The 21,968-nt window shown below is 43.5% G+C and overlaps 1 protein-coding gene across 1 annotated transcript; it reads right to left on the reverse strand.

The window, feature by feature from the left end:
* Positions 1 to 1,816: 1,816 nt before the first annotated feature.
* LOC114321141 (zinc finger protein ZAT5) lies at positions 1,817 to 3,713 on the reverse strand. Its single transcript, XM_082866519.1, has 2 exons — positions 2,390 to 3,713; positions 1,817 to 2,078 (listed from the first exon to the last, which is right to left on the reverse strand). The coding sequence occupies exon 1, from the start codon at positions 3,314 to 3,316 to the stop codon at positions 2,396 to 2,398; it is 921 nt and encodes a 306-aa protein (XP_082722645.1). The 5' UTR covers positions 3,317 to 3,713; the 3' UTR covers positions 1,817 to 2,078; positions 2,390 to 2,395.
* Between the last annotated feature and the right edge of the window lie 18,255 nt (positions 3,714 to 21,968).

A 21,968-nucleotide genomic window follows, 5' to 3' on the forward strand; every position in this document is an offset into this window, starting at 1 on the left:
GGTGGGGTTCTCACCTTATTAAAAACCGTTACAAAAATAAAACAAAATAAAAAAATATAAGATAATTTTTTTAGTTGTTAAAAAAATTGTCTTAAAAAATAGGGTACTTATGTCTATGTGGAGAAAAAAATACAGTAGTGCTACATGTACCAATTAGTGTACTAACTAATATACCAATACTAGTTATGACTTATTATTATTAACCCCATTCATTATATAAATTATAAATATAAAAAATATCTTAAATTATATCACATCATCAATTGGTACATTAATTAGTACATATAAACTATAACATTATTAAAAAAAATAACTATTAAAAGTCATCATAATTAATTTCTCTCATATCCTCACATTCCCATGCAAGTGGAAGGAGTTAAAATCAATTATTGTTTTCTTACCATACGCCCTAAGGGCACATGTCAACAAGATCCTATTATAAATTTTAAAAAATTAATTAAGATAGCCTTTAAAGTTGTATTATTTTCTATACAAGTTGATATAAATGTATTTATTTAATGTCTTCTTAGCATGTGCCCTTAGGGCGTATGTTAACAAACGGTGGTGTTATATATACTGATTAGTATACTAACACTAGTGATAACATTGTTATTGACCTCATTCATTATACAAATTGCATATATCAAAAACCTTTTAAATTATGTTACATCATCAATTAGTACATTAATTAATATACTAATTGATGCATATAGTATTATTCGTTAACAAAAACCTCTCTTTATCTGTTCTAAATCACTTTTCTATCCTTTGTAATAGAAAAATGATTTGAGATAATGAGAATAGGTGATCCATGCGATGTTCTAATTAGGCATATTTGAGTAGGTTAATAAATAAATAAAATTATTCATAAACACAAATTTTATATATAAAACTTATAATGATATAGCAGTGACATTTTTATAATTGTGAACCACAATTAAGTGTTATGACTTGACATTTTTGTAATTATGTGTGAATATATATATATATATTTTGTGTGGGGATATATTTTCAGAGTATCAACACATGGCAAGGTGACGCCGACGTGTCAGCCAAGGTGCCACGTGTCATGGTAGTTATGCCGAGGTGATCTCGGAGTTGCCGAGGTTATGTGCGAGGATACCGGAGTCCGAGATAAACGGACAAGGGACAGGAGTCCAAGGATGAAGAAAGACTTCAGGATGGATAAGGATAACACTCTTAGGGAGTCTATCCTTATCTCTTGAGGAGTCCAAAGTAAGTACAGAATTGGAGTCCATAGAAGTCATGCTTCTAGTGGGACTGGTGGGTCTAAGGTACGCAATTTATGCTTTGAGCATTGAGTTTAGCACTATAGATTATCTTTGAGAGATATACTGACTTAATCGTCAGAGTGCCCCCAGGTGGAAGAACCACCGCCGGAGCCTTCTCTTTCTGTGCAGGACAGCAAGGTGCCATCTATTCTGCCTGTGTTCTACAGCTGAATTACTAAGGAGGGCAGTGTGATCGGAAAATCACTCACACATTTTGAAATAAGATTTATGAATTGGTAAGTAAGAGGAGTTACCACTAGTCCTCTCTATTAAAATTTTGATTGTTGTATTTGCACATAAATTAATTAATAAATAGGACACAACTTTTTTTTTTGAATGTAAAATTTATAAAAGGTGAAACTCAACTTATGCAAGAGAGTTAAATCCTATATTGTAATCGATTTTGCTATCAACAATTTTTTTAAAATTTTGTTTGTATAAGATTACCCATAACTTAACACAAGGAGTGGTGGGCCAAGCAAAGAAAAAAACAAAAATGGACAACTATGGATGTACTTAAAAGCATCTTACTATTATTGATTAAATTTAAAATTAAGAGAATGAAGAAAAAGGTGGGTGGTGGATTCATTTGGGAAGTGTAGTTTACTTACTGGCATTCCACACTTCCATTGTTGTCATCACTTAAGAGAGACAGAGAGACTCTTTCTTTTCTTGTAAATGAAAACAATGAAACTTAAACCACAAAATACTTTTGGTTGTGGTGGTGGTGGTGACAATTCCAACCCAACCTCTCCCTCCTTCTCACTCTGTTACACATTCTTTACACTGAAAAACAAACAAAACCAATAAAATAAAATAAAAAAACTCAAAACAGAACGCAAACTGCACAACAATGAATTCAAAGAATTTCAAGTCAAATTGTATTATTTATCAAGATGTGAAAAAAACAAAAAAATAATGATAATCCAAAGAATCCCCAATTCTCAATGGTAACAATAAAAAAGAATAATGGGTATTACACATCATCTAACCCTGAAATTAATCGTAAACGATCAATATTTAAAAGAATAATTGGGTTAGGAGTGTAATAAAATTTCATAGAATAAGACGCAGATGTAAAGAACGAAAATTTGAACCTCGAATTAGTAGTGACAATCCACCAAAGCGGGGGCGATGGACAAGACAAGATGCGATTGTTTTTGCTGTTTTTGTTGCTCAGAGGCGAAGCAGAACTTTGATTCTTGATGATGATGATCATCCACATCTGGGGCTGGAAGGTTAAGATCCAGATCCAATGACAACACATTTCTTGCCCTCTTGGCTTCTTGAAGATCATCAGACTCAAACTCAGATGTCCTCAATGACAAGGATGTGGTTGTGGTGGCGGTGGTGGTGGTACCTATAGGTGGTGGTGCACGGTGGCGCCTCATGTGACCTCCCAAGGCCTGTCCGGACATGAACTCAGCCCCGCAAATCGAGCACTCATGAACCTTTGATGATGACTTAGAATGGCTATTCAAAGGCTTGTTCTTGAATTGTTGTTGTTCTTCATCGGAGGATGTTGTTGCTATCATAGTTGGTCTTTTTTCCTTGGGCTTAGGCTTTGTGTGGCTAGCCCTGTGGCCTCCCAATGCTTGAAACGACGAAAAAATTCGAAAACATGTCTTGCATTGGTATGCTTGGGCCGATCTTTTACTCGTGAATTTCAATCCCATTTCATTATCATCATCATCATCATCATCATCATCATCATCATCAAGATCAATTGGGTTTTTTGATTCGTGTCCTTGTGCTAGAAGAATTAGGCAATTGGCCATGTTTTCTTCTTCCTCGGTGGCGCTATCGATGAATTCAGTTGATGTTTCAGGCGACGAAACTTTGTTAAAATTGTCTCCATTGTTGTCATTGCCAACACCACCACCACCACTCGAAGAATGTGTGGCGGCGATTGAGAATGGAATCGGAGATTGTGGTCTCTGTCGCTTGGTTCGCTTGCCTTTTACGATGTGGGTATGTTCTTTAGAACCACCACCACCACCCACAACTTCCTCTAAAGCTTCCATCTTCCTATCCTCCACCGCCACCGCCACCGCCACCGCCACCGCCACCGCCAACAATACAGAGCTAGAGGGGGGTGGGGAGGGGAGGAGGAGGGAGGAAGCAAGATGGGGGAGTGGGGGAAAATATATGTATATATATAGTGAATGAATGAGAGAGAGGGGTTTAGTTAGGAGTCAAAAGATAGGCTTGGAACAGAGAGAGAGAGTAAACTGTGAATTAGTCTGCCTAGCCATTATTGAAAGTTGATAGTTGTGCTTATGTCTATATATGAACTTGTGTGGGTATAAATTTAGAGACAGTAGAAATTTAGAAATTTAGAAAGAGAGAAGGGAGACCATTGTTGTAAGTGAGGGATATGCTAAATAAAGGGAAGTTAAAACAGTTGGAGGAGGAGAGGCTGGTTTGTTGAAGGGTGAAAGTCCGTGTCACACTCTCTCTCACAAAACCAACTTCACCATGGATTATACATATGTACTGAGTTAAATATAATAAATCTCTATTTCTGTTACAGTATCAAAATCATCCATTTTTTTACAAATGTTTTTAAGTTACAAATATTTGTACAGAATCTGTCATTTTCATAATTAAAATTTTGGATGAGGGGTATCTTTTTTCCAGTTCACATAGGTCTATTATGTTTTTGTATGTTGCAATATCAATTTTATGTGGGTCACTATTATATGACTGACAAAAAATAGCATCTGACATTTGTGAAAGAATAATCCTATACGTATCAATTAGTATACTAATTAATGTATTAACAGATGATATGGTATCATTTTAGAGGTTTTGGGTATTTGTAATTTGTATTATTTTTTTTAAAAAAGGAAGAATTACAAATAAATGGATTATTTAAAGAAAAATTACGAAAGAGTGAAGAATTAAAATGATGAAAAGAAGGAAATGGTAAGAAAAAATTGTAAAATTACTAAACTATACTTCAATTTATCTCCTCTCTTCCCTTTCTATTTTTCATCTCCCTTGTAAACCCTAACCCACTTACAGCCACCCTCCCCCATAGTTCTCTGCCCTCTGCCCTTGGCCTAGCCCCGCCACACGCCAATGCCCTCCCTCCTGTCCACCACCCTATTCCTCTCTGCATGATGTCGCTTTCTTTATCGATAAAACTAGTCACGATAGCAGACGGGACCGTGATGGCGCAAAACCAATAGAAGGGATTGTTGCCATTGCAAAGTGTCATTTTAGATCCCAAAAAAAAAAAAAAAATTGCTCAAAATAGTCAACTTTTGAAATATTCTCACAAAAATTTCATTGTAATCAAATACATACTAAAATAATAAATATTCAAAAAAAATCTTTTTTGAACATTTGTGCTTCACCTTCAGTTAATTTTGATTTCTATCACATTTTTTTCACTTTAATCAAACAATCATTATAAATGAAATAGTGCATATATAGATATGGCCAGAGTGGGAAGTCAATGGGTGGTGAGATATGAGGGGAGGAGGGCAACACAACACCAAGAATTATTTGTGGGTGGAGGTGGTGTGAGGCACGTTTGTTTTGGGGACCAAAAAGCTCAGCATGATCACTAGTTTCAGGACAAGCAAAGTATCACTTCATCATCCAAAAACACAATCTATTTGTTTAATATATACTTTGAGAAAGAAGAGTGGCAGGGAATAACTAAGTGCACACCCTTAACCAAGTATTTCAGTGAATATTACCCACCAATTAGTAATATTTTATGGAGAAAAAAAAAGAAAGATATGTACCCCAAATAACGAAGTTTAATTAAGTGTTGGATGTAGATTTAAATTTAGAGTTTTGCGAGTCATTTCTAAAATGAATATGATTCATACATTCTATTTTTTGAATATTTTTCTAGATATCTGATGACATTGTTATATTTTATGTCATATCTTGTGTCACATAACTCACATCGTTAGGCTGTATTTGACTTTAAGTCAGTAAGGACTCATTTGATAATAATATTTAGATAGTGTTATCATGAGCTGATTTCCTTAAAGTTTTAAACAGTAGTATTGAGAGATAAATTTGTATTGATATTGAAAATATTGTATCGGAAACTAATGGGGCAATTTGGGAACATGTTAAAAAAGTTAATTTTTTGGTTTTTTAATTTTTTTTATAAAAAAAAAAAAAAAAGTCAACAAAAAGCTAGTTTTTAGTAAAAAAAAGGGCAAATTACATATACACCCCTCGAGGTTTGGATAAATTACAAATACCCCCCTGAGGTTTGAGAAATTACGAATTCCCCCCTGAATGCTATATTTGCATAAGAAATTAGGGGGTAATTTGTTATGAAATATAAACCTCAGGGGGTAAATTGTTATGAAAATACAAACCTCAGGGGGCGGGATGTAATTTCCGAAACCTCAGGGGTATCTGTAATTTAACCAAACCTCGAGGGGTGTATATGTAATTTGCCCTAAAAAAAAAAAGTCATCAAAAAGTCCAAAAAAAAATAAAAAATTAATTTTTTATCAACTTTTCAAAATATCACTAGGCGACAAAATGATATTTTTTTTAAAAAAATCGTTACAAAGTCACCCAAAACTTAAGAGAGGCATGAGAGGGATTCGGTAGCTTCTGAGCAACTCAATATGACATGTTTGTTGCAACTAAGCAGGCAAATATAATAATATTGAAAACTCAGAAACAGAGTGGGGGTGTTTGGGAAGAAAAAAAATAGCTTAGTTTAGGTTAAAAATTACAAAAAGATAAAATAGGTTAAAATAGTTAATATGACAAAATATCACATCAAACCCATAATCATTTCATTTTTTCTCTCACAAACATCACATCCAACCACAAAAAAATCTAATCATCTTTCCAAACACAAAAATTTTAACCTACTAAAATAGCTAAAAACTAAAATAACCTACTAAAATAACCACTTTCCAAGGCCAGTGTGAGATAGAGAGAGAAAACATGAAGTTGTGCTCACTTCTCACTCACATAAATGTCTGACTCATAAAATTCTGTGTAATGCTTGATACGTGGTGTGAGTTCTTGTCAAAATGTGGATAAATTAAAGAGTAATGGTAAGGATCTTAAAAAATTTATCAAACTTTTTACATGTGCGTAGATCTTATACACATGTGAATTTTTGTGGGTCTTACACCTATGTGAGAGATTTGGTAAAATATTTGATAGATTATTTTGGGTTCATAGCATTTTCTAAAATTAAATTTTGTCTCTTTTATATTTGGTTATTTTTTTATTTTGACATTTTAAATTTTTTTTATTTTTATTTTAGCTCTTCATATTTTAAGTTTTTTCCACTTTACTCCTAAAACTAATTTTTGTTAATGAGAGGGTGATTTATGATCAGGAGTTGGGCCGAGGTAACGGCCGAGCAGATTGAGAGCCTAACGGTGCATGGGGCCGAGGTGATTGACCATCCGCCAAGAAGTGGGCTGCCAGAACTTGGGCCGGGCAGAACTTGGGCCAAGTGTGAGCCGCTCCGGCCCGAAAAGGAGCTCGGCTAGATAGCGCTTGGTTGGACTGAGCTGCCTGATCAGGGGATGGCTGAAGCCAGACAAGCTGAGTGACCGGCGCCCGGAAAGGCGTGGTCAACCGAGGAGACTGTTTGATCGGCAGGAAGGCCGACCAAAGGAGGTGCCCGGGCTAGGCTCTGTCGGGATGCCGCCTAGCCCGGTCCTCCATGTGTTTATCCAGTTAGGCGCTTGGGTATGAAGCATAGCATGGCCGTGGTAGAGCAGCTCGGCTGCCGAGCTCCAGCTGTGAAGTCAGGCAGTTGAGATTAGGTGATGATCGGCAAGGTTTATGCTGACAGATGGGATAGCAGAGCCACGTGTCAGGAGATGACTGGGAGTGGATATGGGGGTCAGAAGGTATATAAGCATGTCTGCGCCCCCCATACAAAAAACACGAACATCTCTGTAAGGAATTCTTACACTCAAACACTCTCTCCCTTCTCTCTATCCATCCTAAGGTGTGTGCTAACTTGATCGTCGGAGGGTTTTCCGGCCACACACCGCCGGGTAGCTCACCATTACTTGCTCGCAGGTGATCGGACATCGACGGAGCTCGGAAGAAGGGAGTACGGGCTTGCCGGAATATTTGCTCCCCGTACAATTGGCGCCGTCTGTGGGAAGCTTGACAGACAAAACCTTGTCTTTCAGGTTCATCTGATCGCCATCAATGGCGAACAACGACGAGTTTCCGTTGTCCGCCATCGACGGAGCCACCCCGGAGTATACTCGAAGGAGAGAGGGACCTCCTGCCGTCCATCCAATGGCTGACTTGGGGACGCCCACTAGAGGACAGTCAGGAGACCCGCAGGATAAGCTCAGAAGGAGTCATGGTTATTTACGGAGTCCAGACGGTCACCGGCGGAGGAGAGACTCACACGCCAGGCGATTGGAAAGTAAGTTGAGAGATCAAGATGCTGTCATCCAGCGAATGGCGGCGGAGATGGAGGATCTCAAGAGGCATGTCAAAGGGAAGAGTGTAGTTGGAGTGGGAGACCACAGTGAGCGCACCCCATCCTGCCGTTCAGGCGGTTAGAGTCAGCGACGTACTCAGTCCATATCCATTACCAGAAGTTACCAGGTTGGTGATTCCGACGCGGGTGCAGAGAAGTCTAGCACGCAAGACAGCACCTACAAACCCTCACGTCCGGAGACGACGTCGAGGTACTCTTACTCCGCTCAGTCAGAGGATTTACGGGCGGTCTTAAAGGAGCGGGCCCGCCGGCGCGAAGCTCAGAGAATACCTGCTTTCCAACGGCTATCCTACGGGGTTCACGCCAGCGAGGAGGTCGGAATGTCTCCACCCCGTCAAGCAGTGCCACTCCTTGAAGATATGGACTTGGCCAGGCTGAGTGCCACTCCTTTTTCCCTGGAAATTGAAACAACACCACTTCCGGCAGGCTTCCACCAACCTAAGTTCACACTCTACGACGGAAAAACCGATCCTTACATGCATGTGAGTCACTTCCGACAGGTTATGGCCGGACATAGCCGGAATGACGGACTTATGTGCCTAATCTTCCTGTCAAGTTTGGGCGAGCTGGGCTTAAAGTGGTTCGAGCGGTTGCCGGAAGGGAGCATACAAAGGTGGCATCAGTTGGCCGAGGCGTTTGTTACACGCTTCAAAACCAACACAAAAACACCAAAGGAAGTCGATCACTTGCTAAGTGTCAAGATGGAACCGTGCGACACACTGAAGGCGTACAATTCAAGGTATTGGGAAACCTTTAACGAGATCTTGGATTGCCCGGTCAACCTTGCAATCACGCAATATAAGCGTGGTCTCCCGGTCGGACATAGACTGCGAGACTCGCTTACCATGCACCAGCCGACCTCCATGGGCCAGCTCATGCAGCGCATCAATGAGCACATCCGAGTAGAGGATGACGCGTCAGCCTCTACCGTGAAGGCCACTCCGGTAGCAGCAGACAAGAAGACAGCAGGCAAAGTGCACGCAGTTGGGCAAGAGTCCAGCCGCTCAAGTGACCGAGCAGAGGAATCGGACCGTGGCACTAACCGTAAAAATCGGGGTAGAGGACGCCGCAATGACCAGGATGACTACCTCCGAGATGATGTAACAGACGCAAACAGAAGGATGAAGGCTAGGACTGGCATAACCACGGTCTTTAAGATTCCAATCTATCGCATACTTAGTGAAATCCGAGACGAGGAGTATATCCTGTTTCCTGCTAAGTTGGACGACGGACAAAAGGGCTATAATCCGCGGTATCGTTGCACGTTCCACCGGGAGAGAGGCCACCGGACTGAGGATTGCTTGCCTTTGCGGCAACACTTGGAAGAGCTGGTTGCGGCCGGGCATCTAGACCTTTACATTGATGGCGGCGTGAAGTCGAATCAGGCTCCGGTCGATCCCAGGGGACAGGATGACCGAGACGCACCACCACAAGGAGTTATTAATGTCATCCACGGCATCGTGGAACCGGAGCGTGTCTGCGAACTCCGGGGCATGATAAAGAAGGCAGAGCATATGAGGGAAGTTTTGTCGGTACAGCCTGCCATCAAAAGGGGGAAGACAGAAGAAAAAAACGTGATTAGTTTCACCTCAAGGGATCTAGAACGCATCCAGACGCCGCACAACGATGCCCTCGTAGTAACACTACGCGTCAAGGACTTTGATGTTAAGCGGATCTTGATCGATCAGGGAAGCTCGGTCGAGATCATGTACTATGATGCGTTCAAGCAGCTTAAACTCCGGGAGACAGACTTGGCTTCGGCAACTTCGCCACTAGTTGGATTTAACTCGCAACCAGAGTGGCCTTTGGGAAAGATTATCCTGCCGGTCAAAGCGGGATCCGTGGTCAAACAAGTTGAGTTTTGGGTGCTACAAGTGCCTTCGACGTACAACCTTATCCTTGGAAGGGGATGGCTACACGCCATGCAAGCCGTGGCATCAACTTTTCACCAAGTAATGAGATTCCCCTCGGCTATGGGGGCAATCGAGGAGATTTGGGGCGACCAGGTCATGTCCAAGCAGTGCTTCGTGGCGGTCAACGAAAGCCGGGCTGCCAAAGGATTCGTTCAAATGATTGAGGGACCGGAGGACCAGGGTGTCTTGGATGATGTGGGCACCAAGGCCGAAGATAAGGCTGTTGAGGAATTGGTTGAGGTGCGGATTGATACCGAGCAGCCGGACAAATTCTTCTTGCTTGGTTCAAGTCTCACGGCCATAGAGAGGACCGAGATGATTGAGTTTTTGATGGCGAATATCGAAGTCTTTGCATGGTCACCTTACGACATGCCTGGCCTCGACCCAAGTTTTATCTGTCATCACCTCAATGTCTTCTCTGGAGCAAAGCCAGTCATCCAGCGAACAAGGAAATCGGCGTTGTATCACGCCGAGGTAGTTGCTGCGGAGGTAAAGTACCTGCTTGAGGCACGAGCAATTCAGGAAGTGCACTATCCTCGGTGGATTTCCAACACAGTAGTGGTGCCTAAGAAGAATGGGAAGTGGCGAGTTTGTGTCGACTACAAGACAGTTAACCGAGCTTGTCCCAAAGACAGCTTCCCTTTGCCGCGCATTGACCAGCTAGTGGACTTGACGGCTGGGCACAATAGGCTCAGTTTCTTGGATGCGTACCGCGGCTATCACCAGATCGCCATGCATGGGCCTAACCGAGAGATCACCTCTTTCACGACTCCAAGGGGACTCTTCTGCTACCGAGTCATGCCTTTTGGTTTGAAGAATGCCGGGGCAACTTTTCAGAGGATGGTGACCAAAATGTTCGCTCCTCTGCTTGGCCGGACAATGGAGGCTTATATCGATGATATGGTGGTAAAAAGCCGACATGAGGCAAACCATTTGTCCGACTTAGCTGAGATGTTTGCCATTCTAAAGAAGCACAAGCTGCGCTTGAACGCCTCAAAGTGTGCCTTTGGCGTGGGATCCGGAAAATTTTTGGGATTCCTAGTCACGAACCGAGGCATCGAAGCAGACCCTACTTAGATCAGAGCCGTGCAAGAGTTGAAGTAGCCCAGCTCGGCTAAGGACGTGCAGCATCTGGCCGGTATGGCCGCCGCGCTTAATCGATTTATAAGCCGGTCATCAGATCGCTGCCGCCCTTTCTTTCAAGCATTGAAGTCAAAGTTCTCATGGGATGACGAGTGTGACCGAGCTTTGGCCGAGCTCAAGGACTATTTGTCTTCTCCGCCGCTGTTGGTTACACCAGAGCCGGGTGAGGAACTCTACCTTTACCTTGCCGTCTCCCAGCACGCAGTCAGTGCGGTGCTAGTCCGGGCTGAAGGAATCAAGCACCTCCCAATTTTTTATGTCAGTAAAACTTTGTTACCGGCAGAGTCGAGATACTTGCCGTTGGAGAAACTTGCCCTGGCCTTGATGATGGCTTCAAGAAAATTGGCGCACTATTTCCACGCCCATACCGTCATCGTACTGACTGAGTTTTCCCTCAAGGCTTTGTTTGAACGCGCGGACTTTTCAGGCCGAATTCTTAAGTGGGCAGTCGAGTTGGGACAGTTTGATGTGAAGTTCCAGCCGCGCACCGCTATCAAAGCCCAGACCTTGGCAGATTTTGTCGCCGAGTTCTCACCTGGCACTCATCCGGTATGCCCGGTCGACATTACCGAGGCAGATGATGAGATGCACGCAATGCCAACCGAGGTACAACCAGTTGGAGGAGGTAGCGCTGCGGAGTTAGCACGCACCATCGAAGTTCCCTCAGTTTGCACGGTCATACCACCCGGTGCTGCGATGACGGAGTTGTGTATCACCAACCCATCCACTCTGTCCGGTCCCGCATCACCAAGGGGGGAAGAAATTGAACCACACCGCTCAGAACCTGATGATTCGCCTACGGACTTGAGCATTACGGATCAACTTGCTGAGTCCGGTGCCGAATCATCAAAGGGGGAAGGAATGGATCCACACAGCTCAGAACCTGCGGCCGGCTTCACACCGCAACCTGATGATTCGCCCACAGACTTGAGCATTACAGAACAACTTGCTGAGTCCGGTGTCGAATCACCAAGGGGCACTGAATTTGAACCAGTCCACACCGAACTTGACACCGCACAGCCGAGCAGTTGTGATCCCATTGCCCTTCGCAACTCTCAGGACCCATCCGACTGCTGGAAGCTTTTTGTGGGGGACATGTGGAAGCTTTTTGTTGATGGAGCGTCCAACCGCCATGGTGCCGGCCAAGGTATCGTTCTTATCTCCCCGGATGGCCTAACCATTGAACATTCTATCACGCTTGGCTTCCCGGCATCTAACAACGAGGCTGAGTACGAGGCACTTCTCGCCGGGCTCAAGAGCGCAATTCAAATGAAGGCTGCCGAGCTCCTGGTGTACAGTGATTCCTAGCTTGTGGTTAACCAAGTTTCTGGGATTTATGAAGCAAAGGACGAAAGGATGGTGAAGTACCAGGCTCTGGTCAGGGCACATATCAAGCAGTTTGAGGCAATTAGAGTCCAACAGATTGGCCGGGAAGAAAACAACCGAGCTGATGAACTGGCCGGTCTCGCTTCTATGGTGGATAATACTTTTCCAAACCCTCTTTTGATTGACTTTCTTCCGCGGCCAAGCATTGAACACGCCGGGCAGACAGATGTACTCTGTGCCGCGCTCGGTCCCTCCTGGATGGACCCCTTGATCTTGTTCCTCAGAGACCGGACTCTTCCAACTAACAAGAAAGAAGCACACAAAATCCGGGTGAAGTCAGAGCGGTTTTGGCTCTCTTCATCTGGCGCGTTATATAAGAAGTCCTTCACTGGTCCTTATTTAAAGTGCGTGCACCCGAATAGTGTGGAGGCCTTCTTGTACGAAATTCATGAAGGCATTTGTGGCAGCCACATAGGAGGCAGGTCCTTGGCCTACCGTGCTATTTCGCAGGGATACTGGTGGCCGTGCATGCAGGCCGACGCACAAAAATATGTCCGCAAGTGCGAAAAATGCCAGAAATTCGCCCATCAGATCCACCAGCCTGCCAGGGAACTTCTTCCCCTCACCAGTCCTTGGCCCTTCGCCATGTGGGGGCTAGATATAGTGGGACCACTGCCAACAGCACCGGGCAACCGAAAATTCTTCATCGCGGCCACAGATTACTTCACAAAGTGGGTTGAAGCTGAGCCCTTGGCAACCATTAAAGAGAAAGACGTGAAGCGGTTTGTCTGGCAGAACGTGGTCACGCGGTTTGGCGTCCCCAAGATTTTGATCTCTGACAACGGCACCCAGTTTGACGGTCGCCTATTCAGAGGATTTTGTGAAGATTTGAAGATAGAATTCTACAACTCCACCCCGGCTTAACCGCAGTCCAATGGTCAAGCTGAAGCATCGAACAAGACTATACTGGATGGGTTGAAGAAACGGCTGGAAAAGGCCAAGGGCAAATGGGCTGAGGAATTACCTAGCGTCCTTTGGGCATACCGAACAACCCCGCGACGTTCTACCGGGGAAACTCCATTTGCTTTGGCTTACGGCATGGAGGCGGTCATACCCTTGGAAGTTGAAATGCCCACCCTCAAAAGCGAGAGTTTTGAGCTCGAGCTGAACACCGAGGCTATTGCCTTGGAGCTGGACCTAGTGGACGAGCGTCGGGAGAAGGCCCTCATCCATGTGGCCGCCTACCAACAGGAGCTCTCAAAGAAGTATAACAAGACGGTGCACCCCAGACCGTTCAAAGTTGGTGATTGGGTTTTGAGGAAGATTATGGGAAACACCCTGGTGCCAGGAGAAGGCAAACTAGGGGCAAATTGGGAAGGACCCTACAAAATCACTGGTCTGGCGGGCAAGGGGGCTTACCACTTGGAGGATTTAGAGGGAAGAGCAATACCCCGCCCATGGAATGCGGCCAACTTGAAACTGTATTATTTTTAAGCTTTTGCTTTCTTTTCTTGTGCAAAGAAATTTTTTTGGCTTGCACCACAGCATGTAATTCTTTTTGTCAATTTATAGAAGTAATTTTGCTTTAGCACTTGGACTGTTGTTTTAATGTTACGGACCGTGATGATGTATTCCGGTTGGAAGAGTTGGTGTTTTGTCCAACTTTGGATTCCCAACCGAGATGATGTACTCCGGTTGGAAGAGTTGGTGTTTTGTCCAACTTTGGATTCCCAACCGAAATGATGTACTCCGGTTGGAAGAGTTGGTGTCTTGTCCAACTTTGGATTCCCAACCGAGATGATGTACTCCGGTTGGAAGAGTTGGTGTTTTGTCCAACTTTCGATTCCCAACCGAGATGATGTACTCCGGTTGGAAGAGTTGGTGTCTTGTCCAACTTTGGATTCCCAACCGAGATGATGTACTCCGGTTGGAAGAGTTGGTGTCTTGTCCAACTTCGGATTCCCAACCGAGATGATGTACTCCGATTGGAAGAGTTGGTGTTTTGTCCAACTTCGCATTCCCAACCGAGATGATGTACTCCGATCGGAAGAGTTGGTGTTTTGTCCAACTTCGCATTCCCAACCGAGATGATGTACTCCGGTTGGAAGTGTTGATGATTTGTTCAACTTTGTTACTACCAACCGAGATGGTTATTTCGGTTTATGACTTTGTTGTTTTGTTCTGCTTAAGTGCTTCAACCGAGGTAGGAATTCCAGTCGACGAGGTGTTTCGTTCAAACAATGATTTATGCCGAGATGTTTTGCTGAAGATAGATTGGATGACAACCATGCAAACACTTGGTAAAATTTGAATTTTTCATTGATAAGAAAATCACTACAAAAGGTGGGGACAGAGCCCGGTTACATCAAAAGTGTTGAAAGCAAAAATATAAAAAAAGAAAAGAAAACTAAACTAAGGGGGATAGATTGGTGAATTCGTCATCGCCGGCATCCAGGTTAATGGTTGGACTGGTATCTTGGGCACCGGGCTCCTCATTGCCGGGCTGCTCTTGCACCTCGGCCTCTTCTTCCTCAGAATCTGTCTCCCTGTCTCCTTCTTCAAGTCCTTCCTCGGCCTCAGCCTGCAAAGCGCTGAAGACGTCGTTTGCATAAGGCACGAGGTAGACCGGTAGCGAAGCTGGAGGAGGGTTGGCAAATACGTCGGTGTCAGAGCCCTGGCCGAGGTGTTCGCAAGCGGATTTCCAGCCAGCCTTGAAGTATATGTCTTGTGTTGCAAAGACTTGCTTCTTGTAGCTCTGCTCGGCCTCGTTGAAACCCACGTTGTTGGCAGCTCGGCAAGCTTTCTTTTTCGACTTCTTCAGAGTGTCCACCTCGGTCTGGAGCTCATTTTGTTTTTTCTCGGCCGCATTCAGCTGACCGAGCAGTCTGTTATTATCAGCGTTGGCCATCTCAAGGGAAGCCTTAGCCCGGCCGAGCTCGGCTTGAAGGCTCTCGACCTGGCTGGTTGTGTCGTTTACCTTTTGCCTAAGCCGGTGGATGCGCTCCAAAACCAGGTGTTGTTTTTGAATGGCCTGAAAAAAGCAAAGTTGATTAGAAACGGAACCGCGCAAACACTTGTGAAATTTTCAAAGGAACATCGACTTACCCTGGCCATAGACTTCACTGAAGATTTGACCAACCGGGTGTCGGGGACGTGGTCGCTGCCGACCACATCGCTCGGTAGTAGTAGGGCTTTGGATAGATCGAAGGCGAGCAAATGCTCTTTGTCAGCCTTGATCGAAGCCGTTGCCGGGATATCTTGACCACGGTGCTTCAAATGTAGACGCCATGCCGGCACTGGGGCGGGGGCGTCAGCTGGATGCTCGGTGGTAAGCTCGGCGACTAGCTCGGCGGACGGGTCTGCCCGAGCTCTTTTACCGGCACGACGTGCAGAGGGTTCTCGGCTGGATTGCCCGGCGGATTGCGAGGCAAAGGCGACCACAGCGCCACTGGATTGACCGGCGGCTGGCAAGCGAGTTACGACGCTCGGCATCTCGGCGGATGTGGCGGTGAGCAGGTTTTTGATTCTGCTGCGCTTGGCCATTTCTTGTTCCTCGGTCAGGCGAATGAAGGGAACGTCAGGAAGGGAAGGATTTGGAGGCGACGAAGGAGCGCGGAGGAAGTCAGTTACTCTACTCCGGCGCGGAGCAGAATACCTGTAGGTCGGTGTGTAGCCGAGTAGATCGTTGCAATCTCGGTGAGGGTACCGAAGCACGGTCCGAATTGCTTCGACGTTGGGAAATTGATAGTTGGCTTGCAAGGCTTGGATTGCTGCAAAAGAAATAGGAAAACCGGTTAGTTACAAAATGAAGAGTTAAGCTAACCGAGCAAAATTGAGTAGCTTACATGAAGAACCGAAGCCCTTGTTTATAAACCAGCCCGGCACCTCGGCCGTTTCGTAATTGCCCGACACCCAGAAAAAATCGTTGTCGTGCAGATCTTTATGCGGGGTGCCAGTTACAATTTTTTCCTTGCCCGGTCTTATCTTCAAGTAATATGCAAGGCCGTCGCTGGTGTGGCCCATTGTGTATTGCCTCAATATCTCGGCTAGACCTAAGTTGGTGCCTAGCCGATTGTTCAATTCGTGAACACCGTTGATAATTCTATAAGTATTGGTGGACACTTGTGTGGGTGCCAGCCCGGTGCGGCGAAGGAACTCGGTGATAAGAGGGTTAAGCGGGAAACGGAGGCCCCCTTCGACAATTGAGAGCACGGTGAAGGGGCATTGGTCAAGTCTGCCCCAGGGTGTGGTCTCCTCTTCAGCCAGTTCGAGATGAACATCGGCCGGGATGCCGTAATCCTCTCTGAAAGCAGCTAGTGCGGCCGGAGTATCCACTAGGAAGCGGAATTTCCCCATTTGTGGCCGGCCTAGTGTATCCCGGCTGAGGGGTTTGGCACTGGTTATTGGATGCTGCTCGGTCCTAAGAGCCTCAGGAATGATAGTGGTCCCCTTGGACTCTGCAGGAAAAGGATGGTAAGTGTTAAGTGTGAGCGCGGTCGCACAAAAGGAGCTGGATTTTAGCTCGGTCATTAAGAGTGTCAAACCACCTCGGTTGTCTACTCTATCTAAGGAGCCCGGTCGCCCAAGCAGACCAGATGTTAGCCCGGTTGAGCGACCAAGTCCTTTTGTTATCTCGGTTTTTGCTGGGGTTGAGACAAACATGTTATTTGCTCAGTTGGGCTGGTTTTTTGGATCAAAAGATGACCAGGAGCACGGTTCACCCCAGTTCTTCAGTCTCATGAAGAACACCAAGAATAGTGGGAAGTTTGGTACGGATTCTAAGGCCTATGCCCTAAAAGCTACATGTTTGTGCCCTAATGTGTGTATTATGAAAGAAAACAGCAACTTAAGAGGGATTGAAGATCTTACCTGTGAAGGGCTGGAGCTGTCCTTCCAAGCACGAAGAATGGCAGTCGAGTATGAGAAGAGATGGCTTGAGCTTTGGATCGTCAGGTAGAAGAGAGGCAGTAGGAAGAAATGGCATTAGGAGGGTCGTGTATATGTAAGCACGAAAGGCCGCCCAAATTCAAAATTCTGGCACGGACGGCAGGTTGGCTGCTCGATGACCAATGGCAGCCCGCCACGTGTCCCTATTTATGGCAATGTCAATACTGAAGCGACGGGTTAAAGAGTCGAAGAGCCAACCGAGCTACTTCTGAAGAAGAGGACGTCAGCCGTGGCGGACAACCGGTCAAGTTTGCAGACAGTTGTTAACCAGTCCGGTTGCCCTCTGGCCTCTTAAAGACCGGAGAAATGTTATCTCGGTCGAAGTGAATAATCCCAGTCACGCTTTCGTGGACGGAATTAAGGGGCAATTGAGAGGGTGATTTATGATCAGGAGTTGGGCCGAGGTAACGGCCGAGCAGATTGAGAGCCCAACGGTGCATGGGGCCGAGGTGATTGACCATCCGCCAAGAAGTGGGCTGCCGGAACTTGGGCCGGGCAGAACTTGGGCCAAGTGTGAGCCTCCCCGGCCCGAAAAGGAGCTCGGCTAGATAGCGCTTGGTTGGACCGAGCTGCCTGATCAGGGGATGGCTGAAGCCAGACAAGCTGAGTGACCGGCGCCCGGAAAGGCGTGGTCAACCGAGGAGACTGTTTGACCGGCAGGAAGGCCGACCAAAGGAGGTGCCCGGGCTAGGCTCTGCCGGGATGCCGCCTAGCCCGGTCCTCCATGTGTTTATCCAGTTAGGCGCTTGGGTATGAAGCATAGCATGACCGTGGTAGAGCAGCTCGGCTGCCGAGCTCCAGCTGTGAAGTCAGGCAGTTGAGATTAGGTGATGATCGGCAAGGTTTATGCTGACAGATGGGATAGCAGAGCCACGTGTCAGGAGATGACTGGGAGTGGATATGGGGGTCAGAAGGTATATAAGCATGTCTGCGCCCCCCATACAAAAAACACGAACATCTCTGTAAGGAATTCTTACACTCAAACACTCTCTCCCTTCTCTCTATCCATCCTAAGGTGTGTGCTAACTTGATCGTCGGAGGGTTTTTCCGGCCACACACCGCCGGGTAGCTCACCGTTACTTGCTCGCAGGTGATCGGACATCGACGGTGCTCGGAAGAAGGGAGTACGGGCTTGCCGGAATATTTGCTCCCCGTACAGTTAAAAATAGACAACAAATGACAAATTGACAGTTTTAACGAAAGTTTAAACTCTAATATAATACAATATATATTTTATGTTATGTGATAGTTATTCTGACATTTTCTGTCTAATTTTAAATAAAATTTAATTTTAGGAGTAAGTAGAAAAAACTTGAAATATAAAAGATCAAAGCGAGAAAAAATAAACTTGCAAGGCTAAATTAAAAAGTGACTAAAAATAAAGAGGGTAAAACATAATTTACCCATCAAAATGTAGATCATCATTCCATTAAGAAATTATCACATCAATTCAATTCAGAATACTGTGTGATTAATGGGGTTTTATAATTTATTCATCATCATTATTATTATTATTTTGTGTTACGTAAACATATAGTTCTGTTAGTAGATGAGTACACAATTAACATGAAATTTCAAAAAAATAGAATAATTATATCCAATCAAGTAGGGACTCAGACATGCAACCTTTTTGTGTAATGAATAGTTAGAATTGGATTGTCATCGTTCAAAACTTACATTAATCTATTTTGAAAAGAGATAACTTAAGTGTAAAGAAAAATTTTACAGATATGAGATTAAAGATTGGCTAGAAAGGAAAATGACTCGTAACTCGAATTCGGTGGCCCGAATTCAGTTCGAAACCCAAAACGACGTCATTTTGGGTTTCGAATTTTTTTTTTTTTTTTTTTTGCCTTTTCTTTCTCTTCCTTTTCTTTCTTTCTTTTCTTCTTCTTCTTCTTCGTTGAACACAGGAGAAGAGCAGAGGAAGAAGAGAGGAGAAAAGAAAGAAGAGGAGAGAGGGAGAAAGAGAGAGGAGGAGAGGAGATCGTCGCAGCACCACCGCCGTCGCCTCGCCGCCGCAGTCGATCGTCGCAGTACCACCGCCGTCGCCTCCGGCCCCGCCTCCGCCTGTGATTATGCCCCCTCTAGTCCTCCTCCTTCCTCCTCCTCCTCCTTCCTTCTCTTCTTCTTCTTCTTCTCCAAATTCGAGCCAAATTCGAGCCTTCAAATTCGAGCTACCTATCAGAACCGGGCTATAAATATGGGATTCACACCTTTGTCTCAAATTCATATTCCATTTTATAATTTTTATTTATTTTTATTTCCATCTGAACTATTTGGAGAGAAGGGGAGAAAAAAAAAAACAAAGCTAAAGAGCAAAAATTTTTCTTTGGTAACCTTTTTCCAATATGATATTAAAAAATTTTACTTTTCAGGTTTGTCCTGTGTAAATGAATTTAAAAAAAAAAAATTTAAAACCAAAATAAGCCAAAAAAATTTACTATTTTATGCTTATTTTTGTCTTTTCTAAACTTTTTTTTAAAGAATTTTAATTAATTTTTATTTTTCAATTCATCTCATTGAGCAAAATCTAAAATTCTAAATCTTTTTAAATTTAAAAAAAAAAAAATCCACTGAAGAGGATATAAATAATAATAAAGAATAAAAACACAAAAAAACAAAGAGGAGGCTGTGAGACTAGGAGGGAATGCTTCAAAAGCCCTTTAGATTTGATGTCATTTCCTGGGCCCCCAAATTGGTCCAAATTCCTTAGCTTATTATAGTGACAAAAGGCCCAATCTAACGTAGAGGCCCCAAAAAAAATTCAGACCTATAAATATAACGGTTATTTACACTAACTTTTAAAATTATTGAAAAGTATCTGACGACGAGAATCAGCCGTGTATTGGTCCGGCAAAATCAATTTGTCAGTTCCTCTTCTACTCTCTCTCTTTATTGTTTATCAAATTTTAATGGAGGACTATAGTTGTTGCCGTAATTTTTTCCCTTAGGCCTAATTTTTGCTCCATAATTTCTTAATTTAATTGTTAACTGTTAATTTTGGCTTTTCACTGTTGTAGTTGTAGCGCTCAGTTTGCCCTAATTATACTTATTGCTTTAATTTGTGTTGCCTTGTTCTGTCCATTAATTCAATTTACTATTATATATGCTTATAAGGTTGGGGCCATTAGAGGTTAGCCCGGCTCAGGACTCTAAAATTAATCGAGGGGCACGGATATTGGCCCGATTATCAATATATTTATGCTTATAAGGTGAAAAATGTATTTAATCCAAAGTCAAAATAGTGATTGTATAAGGGACTAGTTAGATAAATAAGTATGGTGATAATATATGAAGCACGGACACGGACACAGATACGGATATGGATACGAATACGGATACGGACACGGACACGGACACGGACACAGACACGGGACACGGCAATTTCCAAAAAATGGGGATATGGACACAGCGGGGGACACGGCGAATTTTATTTTATTTATTTTATATATTTTTGTGTTACGTAGATTCATATTATATTCATCCTAAATTAAAATTAACAAACACTAACATAGTAACATTAATTGAATAAACATAACCTTTACATTTAAACAAATTAATAGATCATCCATTCACAAAAAAATTCACAAAAAAGTCATAATAAACGATAATAAGAACTAAGACGAGAAGAGGAAAACATTCGACATCCACAATATTTTTCACAAAAGCACTAAATAAGAGAGGCAAAATATTAAAAAAAAAAAAAAAAAAAAAAAAAGCCTCGCCGTGTCCCATGCCATGTCCCTGTCGTGTCCCCTACAAAAAAATCATTAAATTAAAGGGACACACCCCGTACGTGTCCTCGGCATGTCCCCGTGTCGGACACCGTCACGGCACTGATTTTGGAGTGTCCATACTTCATAGGTGATTATATTAGGATCATAGAAAATATTGTTTTACGGCACGTCACAAAGCCGAGGGTCACAGAAATTGACCCAATTATCAACATATATATATGCTTATAAGGTGAAAAATGTACTTAACCCAAAGTCAAAATAGTGATTGTATACGGGACTAGTTAAATAAATAAGTATGGTGATAATATTAGGGGCCATAGAAAATATCACTTTAAAGCGCATTACAAAGTCGAGGAGCACGGAAATCGACCCAATTATCAATATATATATATGCTTATAAGGTGAAAAATGTATTTAACCGAAAGTCAAAATAGTAATTGTATATGGGACTAGTTAGATAAACAAGTATGGTGATAATATTAGGAACCATAGAAATTATCGCTTTAAGGCGCGACACAAACGTACAATTATTTGCCCCTACAAATAGTGCAATGGGTAATGGCAAATCCTCCCTAGGATACAACGAAATCCAGCCAAATCCTCCCTAGGATGCAATGAAATCCAGCCGAAACTGATTATCAGTCTGTGCTTTGCACTTAAGTGAAAATTAACCCAAAATATTTTTGGTGATGCACAAAACAAAACAGGTTATGAAATTCTGTTTCTGCAAAAAACGGAACCCAGAAGAAGAATAGAAAGAGTAGTAGATTGCCTTTTGAGAACCTTGTGAAAATAGGAAGAGTAACCTGAATATTTTCTCCCATTCTTAAATGCCTAATCATCTATATATAGATCGGAACATGACTGTCTCTCCATTTAAATTTGAATTAGAATTAAATTAACTGTTAATAACAGTCATAAACTGCCACTAAATAGTTACTCTACATCTTTCATAATGACAGTCTTGAAATCTGACCCTTTGACCGCATTTTGTAGCGTTTTAACCATCCGATTAAGATAAGAAAACTCTGTTATGAAAGTACTTTGTTTTACCTTAGATCCTCTATTTCTGCTAAGATAAGTGTCTGCAATCTTAATACTTAAAATTCATACCCCAAATACAATACAC

This window comes from Camellia sinensis, chromosome 1 (assembly GCF_055761805.1).
Source record: "Camellia sinensis isolate YWXY chromosome 1, ASM5576180v1, whole genome shotgun sequence".
NCBI classification, from domain to species: Eukaryota; Viridiplantae; Streptophyta; class Magnoliopsida; order Ericales; family Theaceae; genus Camellia; species Camellia sinensis.

Excerpts from the sequence above, each read along its gene's own strand:
- LOC114321141 (XM_082866519.1), bottom strand. The coding sequence starts at position 3,316 with ATGGAAGCTTTAGAGGAAGTTGTGGGTGGTGGTGGTGGTTCTAAAGAA.